The sequence below is a fragment of the Mchenga conophoros genome, linkage group LG12, assembly GCF_057382185.1.
Source record: "Mchenga conophoros isolate Kocher_MC1m ecotype Shallow Benthic linkage group LG12, M_conophoros_male_GT1.1, whole genome shotgun sequence".
Taxonomy (NCBI): domain Eukaryota; kingdom Metazoa; phylum Chordata; class Actinopteri; order Cichliformes; family Cichlidae; genus Mchenga; species Mchenga conophoros.
This window is the reverse complement of record NC_140537.1, coordinates 2,836,383-2,852,280: the sequence shown is the minus strand read 5'-3', so window position 1 is coordinate 2,852,280 and position 15,898 is coordinate 2,836,383. Positions and strand designations below refer to the sequence as shown.

The following is a 15,898-nucleotide window of genomic DNA, read 5'->3' as shown; positions in this document are numbered from 1 at the left end:
TATTTGCTAACAAAATGATGACAGTAGAGGAAAGGAGTGGATGAGAGCGCACATGATATAGAGAAGCATAGCTGAAAACAACAGAGCCAATAGAAGGTGCCATATGTCAGGCATTAAATGTGGGTCTCCTAAGAAACTTGTCAGGAGGGGGGGGGATTACAGCAAAGCTGCTTAGTAGCCTAATTAAAGTCCAATGAATAAAGGACAATAAACAAGGACCTTATCCAAATGATACATATGTCATGTGTCTTCCATCCTGCACTATATCCAGGAGCAGGTGTACTTAGAACAGCACAATGATGCACAAGGAAACTCTTATTTTGTAGAATCTGAAGATTATATCAAACATGTTATGCGTATACTTTTCCTTGGTGTGCCGGGTTTTTCATGCTTCTTGCAACACTTAATGTTCTTTTGGTTCTTCCCTGAATTTAGACTCTTCCTTCTTTTGAACTGGGATGCTAGATCATCTGTTGAAGGACTTCTTATTTTTGTAGTGGTTGAAAATGACTGTGGCTGAAATAATGGTCCATCCTATACTTGTTCCCAGCATGTCAAGTACTGCTATTTTGTCAAAGCCTCTGGTATCTCAGACAGTATCCTGGCTGGCTGTGGTTCAGAAGGTAGAGCAGGGCGTCTACTAATTGGATCTCCTTGGGCAAGATACTGAACTCCAAGTTGCTCCTGATGTGTTCATTGGAGTGTGAATGTTGGCTAGAAAGCACTTACATGGATGAATAGGACATGTATAAAGCTCTTTGAGTGCTTAGGTAGAAACGTGCTACATGCATATGTTCTTTGTTGCAAGTTAAGAGGTGCAAGACTAACTGATGAATCATTTTTTTCAAATTATAGGAGAAAATGTTGACATAGAGACATTTTTATATATTTAATAAAGCTTAGAAATGTAAAAATCAAATATCTGTTACATGACAAAAATTTACAAATAAAATAATTTTTACATATCACAGTAATTTGACCACCGCTCCTGTTTTTACTGGTGCAGTGTTCAAAACTATAGTGTCTGCAGCGGGTGATTATTCGATCAGCTCTTCATTATGCTGTGAGTGTCATCAATCCAGCTTTCAGTAAGAAGCACGTACAGTTCATTGCTACTAATGATTTCGCTGTGGATTTAATTCATACAAGAGCAGAGGGTCTAAACAAAATGAAATATAGATATATATTGTATATATTATTATATAGTCCGGTGCTTTTCAAACCTGGCCCACACACCTTAAACACTGAACATGCAGCACCTCCTGCTGGCTCTTTCCAGGAAGTACTTGGCACTGGTGAGTAACTACAAACCAGCTCATGGAGCAAGGAGGGGACTGCAGCTCAGCATTCCTGTTGTCATACACTGACAGGAGCCAGCTGGAGGCTGGGAGCTAATCGCTTTGATAGGACTGAGCTGCAGATAGGAGTAGGAGTATAGGGTGTGAGTGAGGAAGGAGGAGGAGGAAGAAGGGAGGGAGGAATTCACAGACTGATGGAGGAGGGAGAAAAAAGGCAGAAGGAAAGGTGGGCAGGGCTGGTGTAATCACTTCTGCCTGTCTGCCTGGTACAGAGTAGAGAAGAGGAGGCACCTCTGGTTTATGTGTGTGCGTATGTTAGAGAGAGAGAAGACTTGGTTATGTCACTTCACTCATCCAGTGTGAGCTGTGTGTCGTCCAGTGCCTCAGTGGGTCATGGAAGAAAAGAGGCTGGTGCTGCTGCTGTGCTGCTGCTGTGGGCCCTGGTGGGTAACAGGTATGATGCAGCACTCTTTGATTGCATAGAAGAGATTTGCATAGAGTTGCAAGGTTTTTATGAGAGTGGCGCATTGGCAGCCTGAAGGAGCAGCTTTAGGACACCTCGGGTTTAGAGTGTTTCAGAGGACTAGGTTAATGCAAGTTGACTGCTGCTGTTGAGAGTTAACGTTGAACAGAGTTTGACAAGGCGCTGACCACCGATCACACAGAGGGTGTGTCATACACAGCTAACAAATGCAATATTTAAAGGTTCAGTTGGTGCAGTCAACAAGACAGTCACTGAGTTAATTGTGTTAGGGAGACTGAAGATCCTATTGTTGTCTAATTGTGAAATTAACAGCTATTTCCTCAGGTCATTTCCTCATCTGTTAATCGCAGAAAGCTCATCCCTTGTCTTCATCTACATGTGTGCTTCACTGACTTGATATCTAAGAGATGTTGTAGTGAAAATATGATCCATGTGAATGTATTTTAGCATGGCAAAGTTGGACGAGTGTTGCTGGAGTAAGTTGCAGTGACACTAAATGTCAGTGTTTCCTCGTGCAGGTGTACACTGTGAGGTAGACATCAACGAGTGTGACAGTAATCCTTGCAAGAACGGCGCCACCTGCGAAGATGCTGCCAATTCCTACAGGTGTCACTGCCCTGTGCTGGAGCCCGTCCATGAGCCCTGGGGGGGGCCAGACTGCGACGTCAGGCTCGTCGGCTGCCGGCAGCACCAGTGCCAGCATGGAGCAGGCTGCGTCCCTGTTTTGATCAAGAACGGTGAACACGGCTACACCTGTGTGTGTCCTGCTGGCTGGACAGGAGATCACTGCAATACCTCCACCACCTTCTCCTTCAACTCAGAGGGTTACGTCCATATGCAGTTGCCTGTTTTCAAGAACAAGACAAAGCCAAATGTTCTACACATGCAGCTTCGATTCAGGAGTACTCTTCCTGACATGGTGCTCTACTACCGGGGCACCGTGGAGAACTTTGTCTCTCTCGAGCTTGTCAAAGGCTCCCTCCAAGCAAAGGTAAAATCAGGGAAGCTACTGTGGGCCAATTACCCAGGCCCAGTCAATGATGGAGAATGGCACACGGTAACCGTGACCATGGATGAGAGATTGGTTCTGGCTGTAAAAGGACCCGGCTGTGAGGAAGGATGCCAAGTAAAGAATGAGGGTCGAAACCATCTGATCTTCCTCCAATCCAGCTCCTTCCAACAGCTGTATATAGGAGGGGCACCACAGAAATATGTGGGCAACTTGTCCAGTGGAAAGGCATTCATCGGCTGCATGGAAGACTTTCAAGTTGACTATAAGCTGCTGCTGCCTCAAGATCTCATCAGGGAGGAGAATTCGGGCTTGGAACTGGGATGTACCAAACCAGACTGGTGTGGTGAGGACCCATGCATGCAGCGTGGACAGTGTGTGGATATGTGGGTCGGTGCCAGCTGTCAGTGCCATCGACCGTACTATGGAGAAAACTGTGGAAAAGGTAGGAGTAAACATCTCACCTCTGCTTCGACTGAAAAAAAGGGTTTTCTGGACAAATTAACAGAACAGGGAAAAACTTCTTAGGTTTAGTAACCCAACACACAAAATCCCAGGTGTCCTAGTTATGGTTAGATTCACAGCTCTCCCTTTATTTGGAAATTTTACCTGTTGGGTATAACTATGAACTGCGAGGTCACAAAAAGAGACTTGATTCAAACGTTACATCTTCTTAAAATGCAACCTTAACACAACACCATCTGTAAACATGGTTTGATCTAGTGGATGTTAAGAGGTTACAAGTAACAGCTTTAATGCTAGCTGCATCTGCGTCAACAGCCATATGTTATAAGAAGCAGATATTCCAGTCAAACCAGAAGCACTGAAAAGTGACTCCAGGGTTATATTAAGCAAAATCACCTCTTACCAGCTAAGAGTAATTTCCACCAAAACTAGAATTGTAAGAGGGAAAATTCAAACTAATGATTGATAAAGGCAAAGCACCTTTCAACAGCTCAGTGAAACTAAGCAAAAATGTTTTATCAGACTATGGCTTCCTTTTAAACAATAACATCGGTCAAAATCTGTTAATAATGTTCAAGCCCAGGCCAAGTCTTGAAAATGGTTTCTCATTGTTCAAAGTAGATTCTGTTTGAGGGGATTGTTGTTGTTGTGAAATTACACTATAGAAATAAAAGAAAATTGAATGAAATTGTTTCAAAAATACTGATTACAGAATGTAAAGTAATAAAATAATAGAAAAAGTAATAAAAGTAAAGTAATAAAAAAGCAGAAAATGACCCAAAATGCATCAGTTAAAAACTGAGTAACACCTTTTTATTTGACCTTAGAGTGCAGTTGTGGTTTCTGCACAACTTGGCATTAATTTAAACTAATTTAGCCAATTACATTTAGTTTTTGAATGAAAGAAATTACTATTTGCTCTAGGATCTTATATGATATATCACACAAATAATCATAATGAAATTATAATATCATAAAGAAAGAATGTAATAGTAAATGCTACTGATCGTTAGCTTCATAGCATAAGTGCCTAAGTCATTGACTTAGTCAAATGACTTAGGCAATTATGCTATGAAGCTAACGTGATGCTACTGAAGAGCTCACTAACCAACCTCTGCAGTCAGCCTGATTCATACATGTCACAGTGCTCGTCATTTGTTTAGTACTTAAAATCTTAATATGAAAATAAAAACTTTGCATAATAAATATAATAAAATCTAATAGTTCATGAGATAAAATACTAAAGCTCTGTCCTTCTTCCCCCTACTTCAGAGTACCCTTCCTGGACCTTTGGACATGAAAACAGCACCAGCTATTCTATGTTCAACATATCAGAAACTCACGGTGACAACTTTAGCGTTTCGTTTTTTATGCGCTCTCTCAAACACAGTGGCATGCTCCTGCAGTTCCATCGAGAAGGAGACGCCTACCTGACTATCTACCTGAAAGAAGGCACTGTTGCTCTCTACAGTCCTCACACCACGCTTCTCTCAGAAGCGAGATCAGTTACTGATGGGAAAAATAATTTGGTGATTGTAAAGGTACATTGTGGCCATGTGGTTTTTCCCAAAGCGGGCAATAATCGTGCCTTAGGAAATGTGAGTGTAGAAGCCGGGGATGTGGCATATGTTGGAGGGCTCCCTGCAGGCAAGAGCACGAATGCCTGGGGTGGAAACTTCAAGGGCTGTCTGCAGGACATTCGACTGGATCACAAGCATCTGGTTGCTGAAGGTTATCCAGAGGGGATGGAGGTTTACCAGGCAAGCACCGAGGATAACCTGCTGCCAGGATGCCAAAGTGATGATACGTGCAAGGTAAAGGATGCGGTGCATCCCTGTTTAATTTCTCATGATTTACAGTTTTATTTATAATCATTTATTATGGTGATGGATTGGTAAGTACAGTCCCCTCACAGTGAGGTTTCCTGTTTGGAAACATTTCTATTTGACTACAGACAAAATGAAAATGAAATGAGAGAGATTAATATACGCTGCAAAGTTGATTTATGGGAAAATATATGGCTCTTGTATCTCATGGCAATTGCAGGACTGTCTAATAGCTTGGTTGTGATAACCCTATTATCATTCATCTGGTTGAGAATCCTGCTGATCTGTAAGTTAGCGCTCAATCCTCTTAGTAGCCTTAACCTATGCGGTCGCATCAGGTGAGAGATTTTACAAGCGATGGTCTAATCCATCCATCTGTGTTTGTCTGTGCACAGGATGAACCGTGTTTCAATGGTGGACAGTGTCAGGTAACCTGGAATGACTTCAGATGCAACTGCTCCACCAACTACCGGGGTCAGCTATGCGAGACTCGCTTGTGGTGCGTCGAAAAGCCCTGCCCCGAGGGAGTGCGCTGCATGGAGCTGCAGGATGGTTATGAGTGTGAGTAATCCCTGAGCAGTGATTGGCACTGTGTTTTTTCAAACCAGAGAGATTCAGGTTTATTTGTTTCTGCTCTTTTTCTTTTAAATCAGGAATCTTGTATTAAAGTTTTTAACATTAGATTTTTAGGAGGACCTCTCATGAGATTGACAGAGAGACTCGGTGACCTTAACAGCTCTGTAGCAGGTGCATAAACATTATTTTGCATCATATTGAAGTAGTTTTTTATGGCTTTGTTACGTTCCCCCCGAAGGGGTCTAGGCATGCGAGTGAGGGGACCAGTAAGAAATGAGTCCAGAACAGAATGAAAGGAAAACAGACAGAGGCTTTTAGTAAATAAAATAGTCTTTATTTTAGATAATCTTAACATAAAGAGCCGGCAACGCCGTTTTACCAATAACACTTGGAAAAAGGAAAAAAGGTTGCAACAACAAAGAACACAACAACCAAACAAAAACACACCACGAGGAGGCACTTCCAGGGGCCCACAAGCTCACCCTGTCACTAGCAGCAGCTAGCTTTACTGCTGCCGAGGCCCACAAGCCCACACTACTCACGTGAAGCAGTTACACTGCACACTGCTTCCACACTATAGGATCTCTCCCAACAACTTCAACACCCAATGTGAGAACACCAGAGAAAAAACCACGCTGCTCACAGCTCATCCCCAGCTTAAATAGCCTCAGAGGTGATTGCTGACTGGATTCAGGTGGCAAACGAGGCTAACTAAGAGCAGCTGTGTCCTGGGGAGAGAGGAGAGTGAGAGAAACAGAGGGGGTAGGCGTGGCAAGAGAGGAGGAGGCGGAGAAAAACACCACGCCCACACAAGGGCAGTTTCAGGAGGCCCAGCTAGGGCCGTAACACCCCCTCCCATAAATACAAACCAGTGGTTTGTCACAGAACGTCCTACCCAACTTTTAAACATATCACTTACCATGCACCATAATAACGGTTAGGCATAGCCTCCCAAATCTGCCAAGACCTTTTCGATGGGTCCAAAACACTGAATGGGGTTGGCTCAATTCCCTCAAAATAGTGTCTCGAGTGACAGCCAGATGTTTTTCGAGTCATTACACAAGGAGAGCCCAGCGGATAGCTAGAAGGCCTTACTGAAACACTTTTCAGGCGCTTCTTTGCTAGGTCATGGCGACAGGCATGCTGGTTAGCCAGAGGTGCAGGTTGGAATGGTTGTATCACACCCAATCTGTCACACTGTAGGTCATCTGGACCTGAAAGATGGCTTTTACTGTGTAGCAGCATTGAAGTGGCACAGAGAGCAACATGACAATGGTTCTACAGAACTATATTGTTTAGTTATCAAGTGTTACTCTTTACTTTGTTGGTGCTACAGCTAATCATTTAGCTCTTTAAAAAATCAAAATAATCTGGATATGAATTTATATAATCTTTGATATTTCTGGTTCTTTTTGTGCTTAAAAATGAATTTTGCAATTTATTTAGGTTTTTTGGAGGGAAAGCAAGAAATCACACTGCTGATGTAGAAGACTAAAAATCTGATGTATCAAATATGATAGACTAGGTAGAGCAGATGGTACATCAGTCAGAAGGTCAGTGGATTGATCCCCAGATCCTCCAGTCCATGTGTCCAAGTCTCTTTGGACAAAATACTTGAACCCCGAGTCTGTGAAAGTTAGATAAAAGCACTTTAAGAGTGTGTGTGACTGATTGAGACTTAATCAATTAGCAGGAATCATTTTTAGTGCTCATCTAATTCTAAAAGTAATTCTTTCCTCCCATTTTTACAAAGTGTTTGCCACAGAAGACTTGCTGAATAAAGCAGGTCCCTTGATCCAGAAGGATATCTGGGCCTGGATTAGTTATTTTCTTAGCATGATGCCACTGTCTTCCAAGTTTTCTTATTTCAGTCTTACAGTGTTATTCAATACTTCCTGAGTCAAGATTCGACTCTAAAAGACGTCTAAGGTGGGCGAAGTCTCAACTCTGATCAAACTTTCAGCCATATCCTTCAGGAAAGACCAACAGACAAATCAAACAATGACCTCCTTGGTGGAGGTGAAAATTAACGTGATGTCTCTGAACCAGCAGCATTTATTTTTTCAAAAATTGTTTCCTAATATTCCTGTTTGTTAGTGCCAGTAACTCTCATGACGTTTTCCCCTCACAGGTTTAACTGAAGCCATTTTCCAGGACAATTCTCTCCAGTACGTTGCCCAAAGCTCCCTGCTGAGCTCCATAACCAACATCACCATGAACGTACGAACACGGGATGAGAACGGGATCTTGCTGCGTTCTGTCAACACAACCGAGGTCTTCTGCCTGGGCCTGCTCAACTCCAGCCTGCTGGTCAAACTGGACAGTGGGGATGGTGCAGAGCTGCAGGCCTTCACGAGCGACAGGACAATCGCTGATGGGGCATGGCATCACATTCAGCTCACCATGGTTGACCCAACACAGTCAGAGTCGCGCTGGCGCCTCACCGTAGATGGACAGAGAGCTGGTGTCAGCTTTGGAACAACTGGCAACCTCAACTTTCTCAATGACACCAAAATCTGGCTGGCAGAAAAATACACAGGATGTTTAGGAGAGGTGAGGCTGGGTGGGGTCTACCTACCGCTCATAAAGGTAGCAGATCCACCTCAGATGAGCCGATTCACCAGAGTGGGTGGCCACGAGCCAAGCATTGGGTGCCGAGGTGCACCTATTTGTGATTCGCAGCCCTGTCTCAACCAGGGTGTGTGTCAGGACCAGTTTAATGAGTTTAACTGCAGCTGCACACCTGGATGGGAGGGGGAGCTGTGTGAAACAGAGATAAATGAGTGTTCTTCAACGCCTTGTGTCTACGGGACATGTAAAGACCTCCTGGCAGACTTCCAGTGTGAATGTGAGCCTGGATACAAAGGGAAAGACTGTGGGGCAGAGGTGGATAACTGTCTGGAGTTCAAGTGTGAGAATGGAGGAGACTGTGTGGAAACACAGGAAACTCACACCTGTTCGTGTCCTCCTGGCTACATTGGAAAGCGTTGCCAGTGAGTATAGCCTTCAGCTTCTCTACAGCGCATTCTTTTAACCCTTGGATGCACAACCTACCAATACCCACATTCTTCCACGAGTGGGGTCAAAAATGACCCCAAATAAAAACAAAGCGTTTTTGCAATAAACTGGGTTGTTTTTCTTCAAAATCTTTAAAATGAAGAGTTGTAACATTTTCTTATTCCAGGTATTTCTCATAAAACTGCATTTTTAATTATTTTTTCATTAATTTTAAGAAATTGCAGTTTTTGTATCACTACCCCCCCACCTCCACAAAATCAAAGCGCTTTTGCAATGGTAAATGGCCTGTATTTATATAGCGCTTTACTAGTCCCTAAGGACCCCGAAGCGCTTTACACATTCACACACTGGTGATGGAGCTACATTGTAGCCACAGCCACCCTGGGGCGCACTGACAGAGGCGAGGCTGCCGGACACTGGCGCCACCGGGCCCTCTGACCACCACTAGTAGGCAACGGGTGAAGTGTCTTGCCCAAGGACACAACGACAGAGACTGTCCAAGCCAGGGCTCGAACCGGCAACCTTCCGATTACAAGGCGAGCTCCCAACTCTTGAGCCACGAGAAAGACATTTCTCTAATTTTGATTAAGATTATATATTTTGTTCAAACAAAAGAGAAATTTCATTTTTGACATGTACATTGTTTACTTTTCATTTACATTTTAGCACTGAACAATCAGTCAATCAATCAGGTGTCAAAACATGTTTGTCCCTATGTCTGGAGGACGAAAAGAGGTCCGGAGACCATAACACAACAAAAACATCTTATCTCCTCTCACTGCGTGCAGCTGTCACAAACTACTTGCTTCTGGCTGTGATCATTGCACACAGGGGTATTGCATTTCAAACAGCAATCAGTGGCTTTGCGATCTTTGTTTCTTGGACACAACTGGCACCTCTTCTTCTTCTGCTGGCCCTGTGTGCTTCTTTCCTGTGGCTGGATTGCAGCCGTTCTTTTTTCACTCCACACCTTCCCGTTGCATCAGTGATGTAGGTTGTGGACATCTCTGGACCTGGAAGCCTTCATGACTGGAAGAATGTCTGGCTTGTTCTGTCGCAAAGTTTCCACAATAGTCAGAACCTTCTCAAGGAGATGCTCTGCAAGATGGTGAAGAAGTTGTCAGTGGTGATGTTGTGGCCTGTGTGTCTGAATCCACTGCACAACTGACTGTCAGTGTTTTCCCCCAGATTCTTCTGGGTGTCATCCCCTGGTTGTCTGCCTTGGTACACAATCCCATCAATTGCATATGGGATGCGTGCATCACAAACCCAGAAGGTTTTTATGCCATACTTGGTGGGCTTACTCGGTTTACTGTAGAAGCTGGGTCATACCTCTGAAAGGCACAAGTTGTTCATCCACTGTGACACAATCACTGGGGATGAATTCCTACCTGCAGTTGATCAGGAACAGGTCCCATATGTAGCAGGAAGCTGCCATGTGGTCTGTTTCAGTCGGTTGGCTCTGGTCCTCTTGTCATCAAAGCGCAAGAAATGGCAAATATCTTCAAATTGACATAGTTTCCTTTTACAATGGGTTATGCAGAGGACTCCCAAAAACACATGGACGGTACAATGAAAAACAAGTTCATAAATGGAGATAATACTTACATACTGTATATGTTGCTGTGTAAAAATGATCTCGGTGGTGAGACTGCTGACATCAGAAGTGTAAGTGGGACGGTCGGAGTTGCTAAAAATGAAAAGCTCATAGAAGATTTCATAGGAACTGCTTGGCCTCATTTTTGACGCCACTTGTGGAAGAGTGGGGTAGTGATACAAGAACTGCAATTTTTAAAAAATAATGAAAAAGTAAATACAAATGCAAATGGCCTCATGTCCCAAACATGTTTTATGAAGAATACCTGGAATATGAATATATTACAACTTTTCATTTTAAAGATTTTGAAGAATCAAAACACGTGGGGTCAAAAACGACCCCGCGTGTGCATCTCAGGGTTAAATGTGCAAAACTGCACCAGGTAAAACTTTGCCTGGTTCTATATTGAAATTTCTCCTGCAGTTGTTACTTTTTTATTTATATTCTTAAAGAATTTAAAATTATTCTTTCAAAGGATGATTACAGGCTGCCTGAACGTTATGCAGAGATTTATTTCAGATCGGTTTGTCAGTTGCTTTTGTTTGTTATAGCATTTATTGTATAATGCAGTGGTTTGTTTTATAAGAAAATCTCATGTTTGTGTGGGAGCCCCGTCAATAACGTGTCCATTATGCTAGCATTGTCCAAGCAGTCTTTTCTTTTTAGTCATACTTTGCCCCCCCCCCCCCCCCCCCCCCCCTACAATGGCTCTGCGCCCCCCACTTTGGGAACCGCTGGTCTAATGTATGAACCAATATTTCATGTCTGAAAATATTAAGATAGTAAAGCAGCTAGCTCGCTGTACTTTAAGTAGCACAAAGCGGGCATTGTTTCTTTTTTTTTAGAACCTTACTGTCTAAAGCACCTATCAAGTAAAGGCAAGCAAGATAAACCCAAGATGTTTTGATGAATCAGCTTTTATTAGCCATTCAGTACATTGCTACATCTGTTATCTACCAATTGCATTAGCACACAAGCTAGAATTAGCTACCATCAGTGTAAGTGCTCTGCCCTGCTGGCCATCGTTTACATTCCTTTTTGCGCCTGGACTTTCTCTGTCAACTGTAAAGAAGTTGCTTCTCTTCACAGCTATTCTTCATTTTCACCCACAGCTGTGTGATTTTTTTTTCTCTTTGCTGCATAAATTTGGCCTCATGTTATAACTGAAGCTCGCTTCAGGTAACACTTACCATTTAACGTTGTGTTTTATCCTTTTTTCAATATACATGTGCCCTGAAAACTATTATTTTTTACTAGAATTAAACACTCTATAAAAAATTAACAATTAGTAAACTAGGTGATCAACATGAATAATCTGCCAGTGTCATCTGAAACAAACAGAAATGCCAAACATTTGATGGTTCCAGCTTTTGAAAGACTTGTTCTTCCAGTCTGTTTTTCCAGTCTGTTTTTCCAGTCCTGTGTTTTACGGAACAAAATATCCAATAACCGGAAGAGCTGATGAGCTTCAGCTACTAAAAATAATCATTAGCTGAAGCTCTGCTGTCGAAAGCCTCCTTGAGAAAATGTGTTTGTGTGTCTAATAGATGGCGTTTTCCTCCTGTGGCATGCAATGCGAACACTGAGTGTCTTAATGGAGGAGTTTGTATTGGAGGTGACTCTGGGGGCAACTGTACCTGCAAGCCAGGATATGCTGGAGACAGGTAGGAGTACGACACTGCACACTCTCCTCTTCCACACCCTGTACTTTTAAAAGTACATCTGAACCACATCTAAGTAGAAAGGTCAGAAGGGCACATGTGAGCTGCTGCTCTGTCAGTCAGTATTGTGCTAAAACCTTGCTGATGTGTTTCAGGTGTGAGACAGAAATAGATGAGTGTGAGTCCAGCCCTTGTCTCAATGGTGCCACCTGTCTCGACAGACTCAACCACTTCCAGTGTGTGTGTGTGTCAGGATACACTGGCACGCTTTGCGATAGCAATGTAAGTGACACACAACTCCATTCACCAAAACTAGTTGTAAGTTAATGTGCTTAGTTCTGCTCAATGGGTTTGCAGTTTGAAATGCCTTTATTTGAGTCAGGTTTCCTTTAGCTACAAGAGAAAATGATTAAACCTCCAGAGCAGTGCTTGAAATTGTGCTTCAGTCTTTATCCACACTTCAAACTAAGCTGGTCTGTGCTGTTCTCTTGCAGAAAGAGGAACAAACAGAGCGAGTTCCATGGTTGGCAGTGGCCATTCCTTTGACCACTCTATGTGTCTTACTGGCCATCCTGGTGGTGTTTTTTCTCATCATGACAGCACGAAAGAAGCGTCAATCAGAGGGCACATACAGCCCCAGCTCACAGGAGGTAGCTGGGGCCAGACTGGAAATGGGCAGCGTCCTCAAAGTGCCCCCAGAAGAGAGGCTTATCTAAGGCTTGAAGCCTTTCCTCACAGACTTACATCCAAAGGATGCATATTAAGGGCGAGAGATCAAATAGTCCTCAGTGTTATCCTTTACACAAGGAAAGAGGTAACAAAATAATCAGTATCACATTTTCTCTCTAGAAAAACTTGTGACATTCACAACTTATAGGTGAAGACTTCAACGTGGATGCTGACAGAGGCAAACTCAGACTGTGCTGGTAGAAAGAGTTTGGTCATTCGATGTTTAGCTCTCGTTGGGCGTTGCTTTTCACACTAAATCTGTTTTGCATAAATAAAAAGGAAAGACGAAAAAAACTGCACCAGAACAAGGGCTCGGGAGTAGAGCGAGAGCACCACGGAGCCCAACACGTGGAGCTGAACTCCAAAGTGCTCAGGTCCAGATCGAGTCTGAGCTTTTATGGGATGTGATCAGAAGCTAAACGGACCAAAATGTCTGCTGCTCGTCCCAGTGACAGACCCCAGGTTTTAACTGAGAGAGCCAACGTTAGGTTTTCACGCTGTGGCTGATCCGTGCATGTTGCGCACTACTTTGTTCCCCACTATTTGTGGTAGTTGTAGTTACACACTGAAGTTTTAGATTTTTCTGGAGCCAGACGTCATTTTTATATCCGTCATGTCTTTTGCCATATTGGGTTTTCCTTTCTTTCCTTCCACAGTGAAGCTTTTTTGTCTGAAAGAATGCATTTTGAATTAAATTACCTTGATGTTAAATTTCTAATTCAAGAATGCTGCCAGGGATTCCACTTGCCTAATATAAACGATGTCCCACTGGAAAAGAGCATTGTTAACGTTTTAAAATCAGTCAGGTTACGAGCGACTCGTCAGGCGTTGGGTATTGGCTAAGTTGATATATATGCTCACCTTTTTATGCAACTTTTCCAATTTAAAAATAATGAAAACGCTATTAACTCATTCACTGCCAGCCATTGGCAGTGAATGAGTTAAACCCATTGACTCATTCACTGCCATTGACGGCTATAGACGTCAATGGCAGTGAATGAGTTAACAAACAAACAAACAAAAACTGCAATGCCAAAGGATTTGATCAGACTTCGTCGTAGTTTTTCAGAAAACAAAACCCAAACATAACTCTAACCCTCACCTTAGTTGTGTTGCTGGTGACCTGGTGGATGTTAAGAGGTTAAAGTACAATGCAGTATTACTCACGGAGCACATCTGGCTCGGGTTTGTGTGAATAAAACAGTACAGAAAGTTCCAACACGTAACATACCGACGCTACGTGACAAATCCTCGGCATGTTCAGAGGCATGAGAGCCGTTTGGAATGAATCTCTACATGTCAATGTGTTTTACATTCTGACCATGAATCACTTTAGAAAACACTGTCTGATAGGGTTAGGCTTAGAGCAGGAGTGGGCAATCTCAGTCCACGAGGGCCGGTGTCCTGCAGGTTTTAGATCTCACCCTGGGTCAACACACCTGAATCACATGATTAGTTCGTTACCAGGCCTCTGGAGAACTTCAGGACATGTTGAGGAGCTAATTTAGCCATTTAAACCAGCTGTGTTGGTTCGAGGACACATCTAGAACCTGCAGGGACACCGGCCCTCGTGGACTGAGATTGCCCACCCCTGGGTTAGATCCTCTGCTCTAAGCGTGTGTTAGCGCCGCGAGCGTCATTCTGTTGGATTCAAGAATCCGGAGCGTCTCATTTCACGCTACATTGAGACACCTCGGTCCGTGACAGATTGTCGGTCTGTTACGCGTTGGGAATGAGAATCTCTGGAAAGTTTGTGTGGTGGAAAATGCAATCAGAACTCTAAATGGAGCGTGTGGCGAGACGTCGCTGTGGCGAGACGTCGCTGTGGCGAGACGTCGCTGTGGCGAGACGTCGCTGTGGCCTAAGTAGGAGAAAAAAAACTAACTGCTGTATTATATTGTCAATGTGCACTGTATGACTCCACACAGTCAACCACACCATTCTTTATTATTGAGTAATTATAATGTCATTGTTGTTTGCTGTGTTTACTTTGCTGCAAAAGTTGAAACCACTGAATTTGTTTTTATGTTTGTTTATTTTGATGTATTTTTCGTGTCAGAGCGTTTTGTTGTAGAAATGTTACTGCTGTAGTCCGAGGAGGTCACACCTGTATTTGTGGACGTGAATACACAAAGGAAACACACACATACCATTATTACATGTTTATACCTTCCAGTGTTTATCCACTGTGGCCAACGACCAATCATTTCGCTTAATTTAAGCCTGTTGTTTTATATTGTTTCATAAATACTGATCAGACTGAATTTGACTTTGAGAGTAATGTAAAGAATTCCTCATTCAAGTTAACATTTACAGGAAAATTTGAAAGTTGGAAAGTCTGTGCATTTGTAGTCCTGTTCACCTGCTCGCTTGCCTTTTACTCTGTATTCACCAGTGCTGCTGACCTTTACAGTTAATGGATGGTGCAGAGGTCATACACTCATGTAAAACTTTAAAAATCATGGAAAAACACAAACAAGTGACAAACAAGTGACAGCTGAATATTGTGAATGTTTCATGTTTGAAGTTTACATTGATTTTGTTTCATCCAGCCAATTACATCTGCCCTAATACAGATCGGTGGCCAAAAGTATATTCATATCCGTTTCTGTTTTATTGGGTTAGTGAGGTGCCGGATTTCCACTGAGGAGCAAAGCTGCTGTTCTACTCGAGACAGTTCTTAAGGAAGGTTATTCCGATTGTGAGGTTACAATAAACACGATGAACCAACCCAAGTGATGGTTATATATCATAGCTTAGTTTTATTTTGCATAGGATGTGTAGAAGAGAAACGTGCTGGCAGACTGTGTTATAGTTCAGATGTTTTGGTGCTCCGACAACTCTTACACTTGTTCTTGGTTTGGTCTTTTCTTTTGCTAAAGGAACATTTCAGTTCAGTTATGTGCTTATAAATCTCTGTTTTACATGTCATTGTATGTTAATTCCAAACATAAATGTTCTTAATTGATTTGTGGAAGAACTCACGCCCATACAGCACATTTGGAAGGAAGTGGAAGCCAAAACTTCGACCTGAATATGAAATGCTGTTGATAAACATCAGCTGGGCAATGAGGACTACGGGGAGGGAAGCTTTTACACCTACACATTAATGCTCAGAGTTTTTCTTATTATCTTAAGCAGTGTTATATCCACATAATTCTGCTCATTATCTGTATATTTTTTGAAGATTTAAAACATTAGAGTTTAAGTTACAGTTTACCTTGTGTCCTCTGTA

At 42.7% G+C, this 15,898-nt stretch overlaps 1 protein-coding gene across 1 annotated transcript in view; it reads left to right on the top strand.

Moving 5' to 3' along the window:
- Positions 1 to 14,673, top strand: part of LOC146561876 (protein crumbs homolog 1-like) — a 29,396-nt gene extending 14,723 nt beyond the window's left edge. The window contains exons 7-13 of the mRNA XM_085293291.1: positions 2,301 to 3,236; positions 4,529 to 5,070; positions 5,478 to 5,643; positions 7,790 to 8,651; positions 11,821 to 11,937; positions 12,090 to 12,216; positions 12,429 to 14,673. Of these exons, the coding sequence (XP_085149417.1) occupies positions 2,301 to 3,236; positions 4,529 to 5,070; positions 5,478 to 5,643; positions 7,790 to 8,651; positions 11,821 to 11,937; positions 12,090 to 12,216; positions 12,429 to 12,650 (2,972 nt within the window). The 3' untranslated portion in view covers positions 12,651 to 14,673. The remainder of the gene's footprint in view (positions 1 to 2,300; positions 3,237 to 4,528; positions 5,071 to 5,477; positions 5,644 to 7,789; positions 8,652 to 11,820; positions 11,938 to 12,089; positions 12,217 to 12,428) is intronic.
- Positions 14,674 to 15,898: the final 1,225 nt, after the last annotated feature.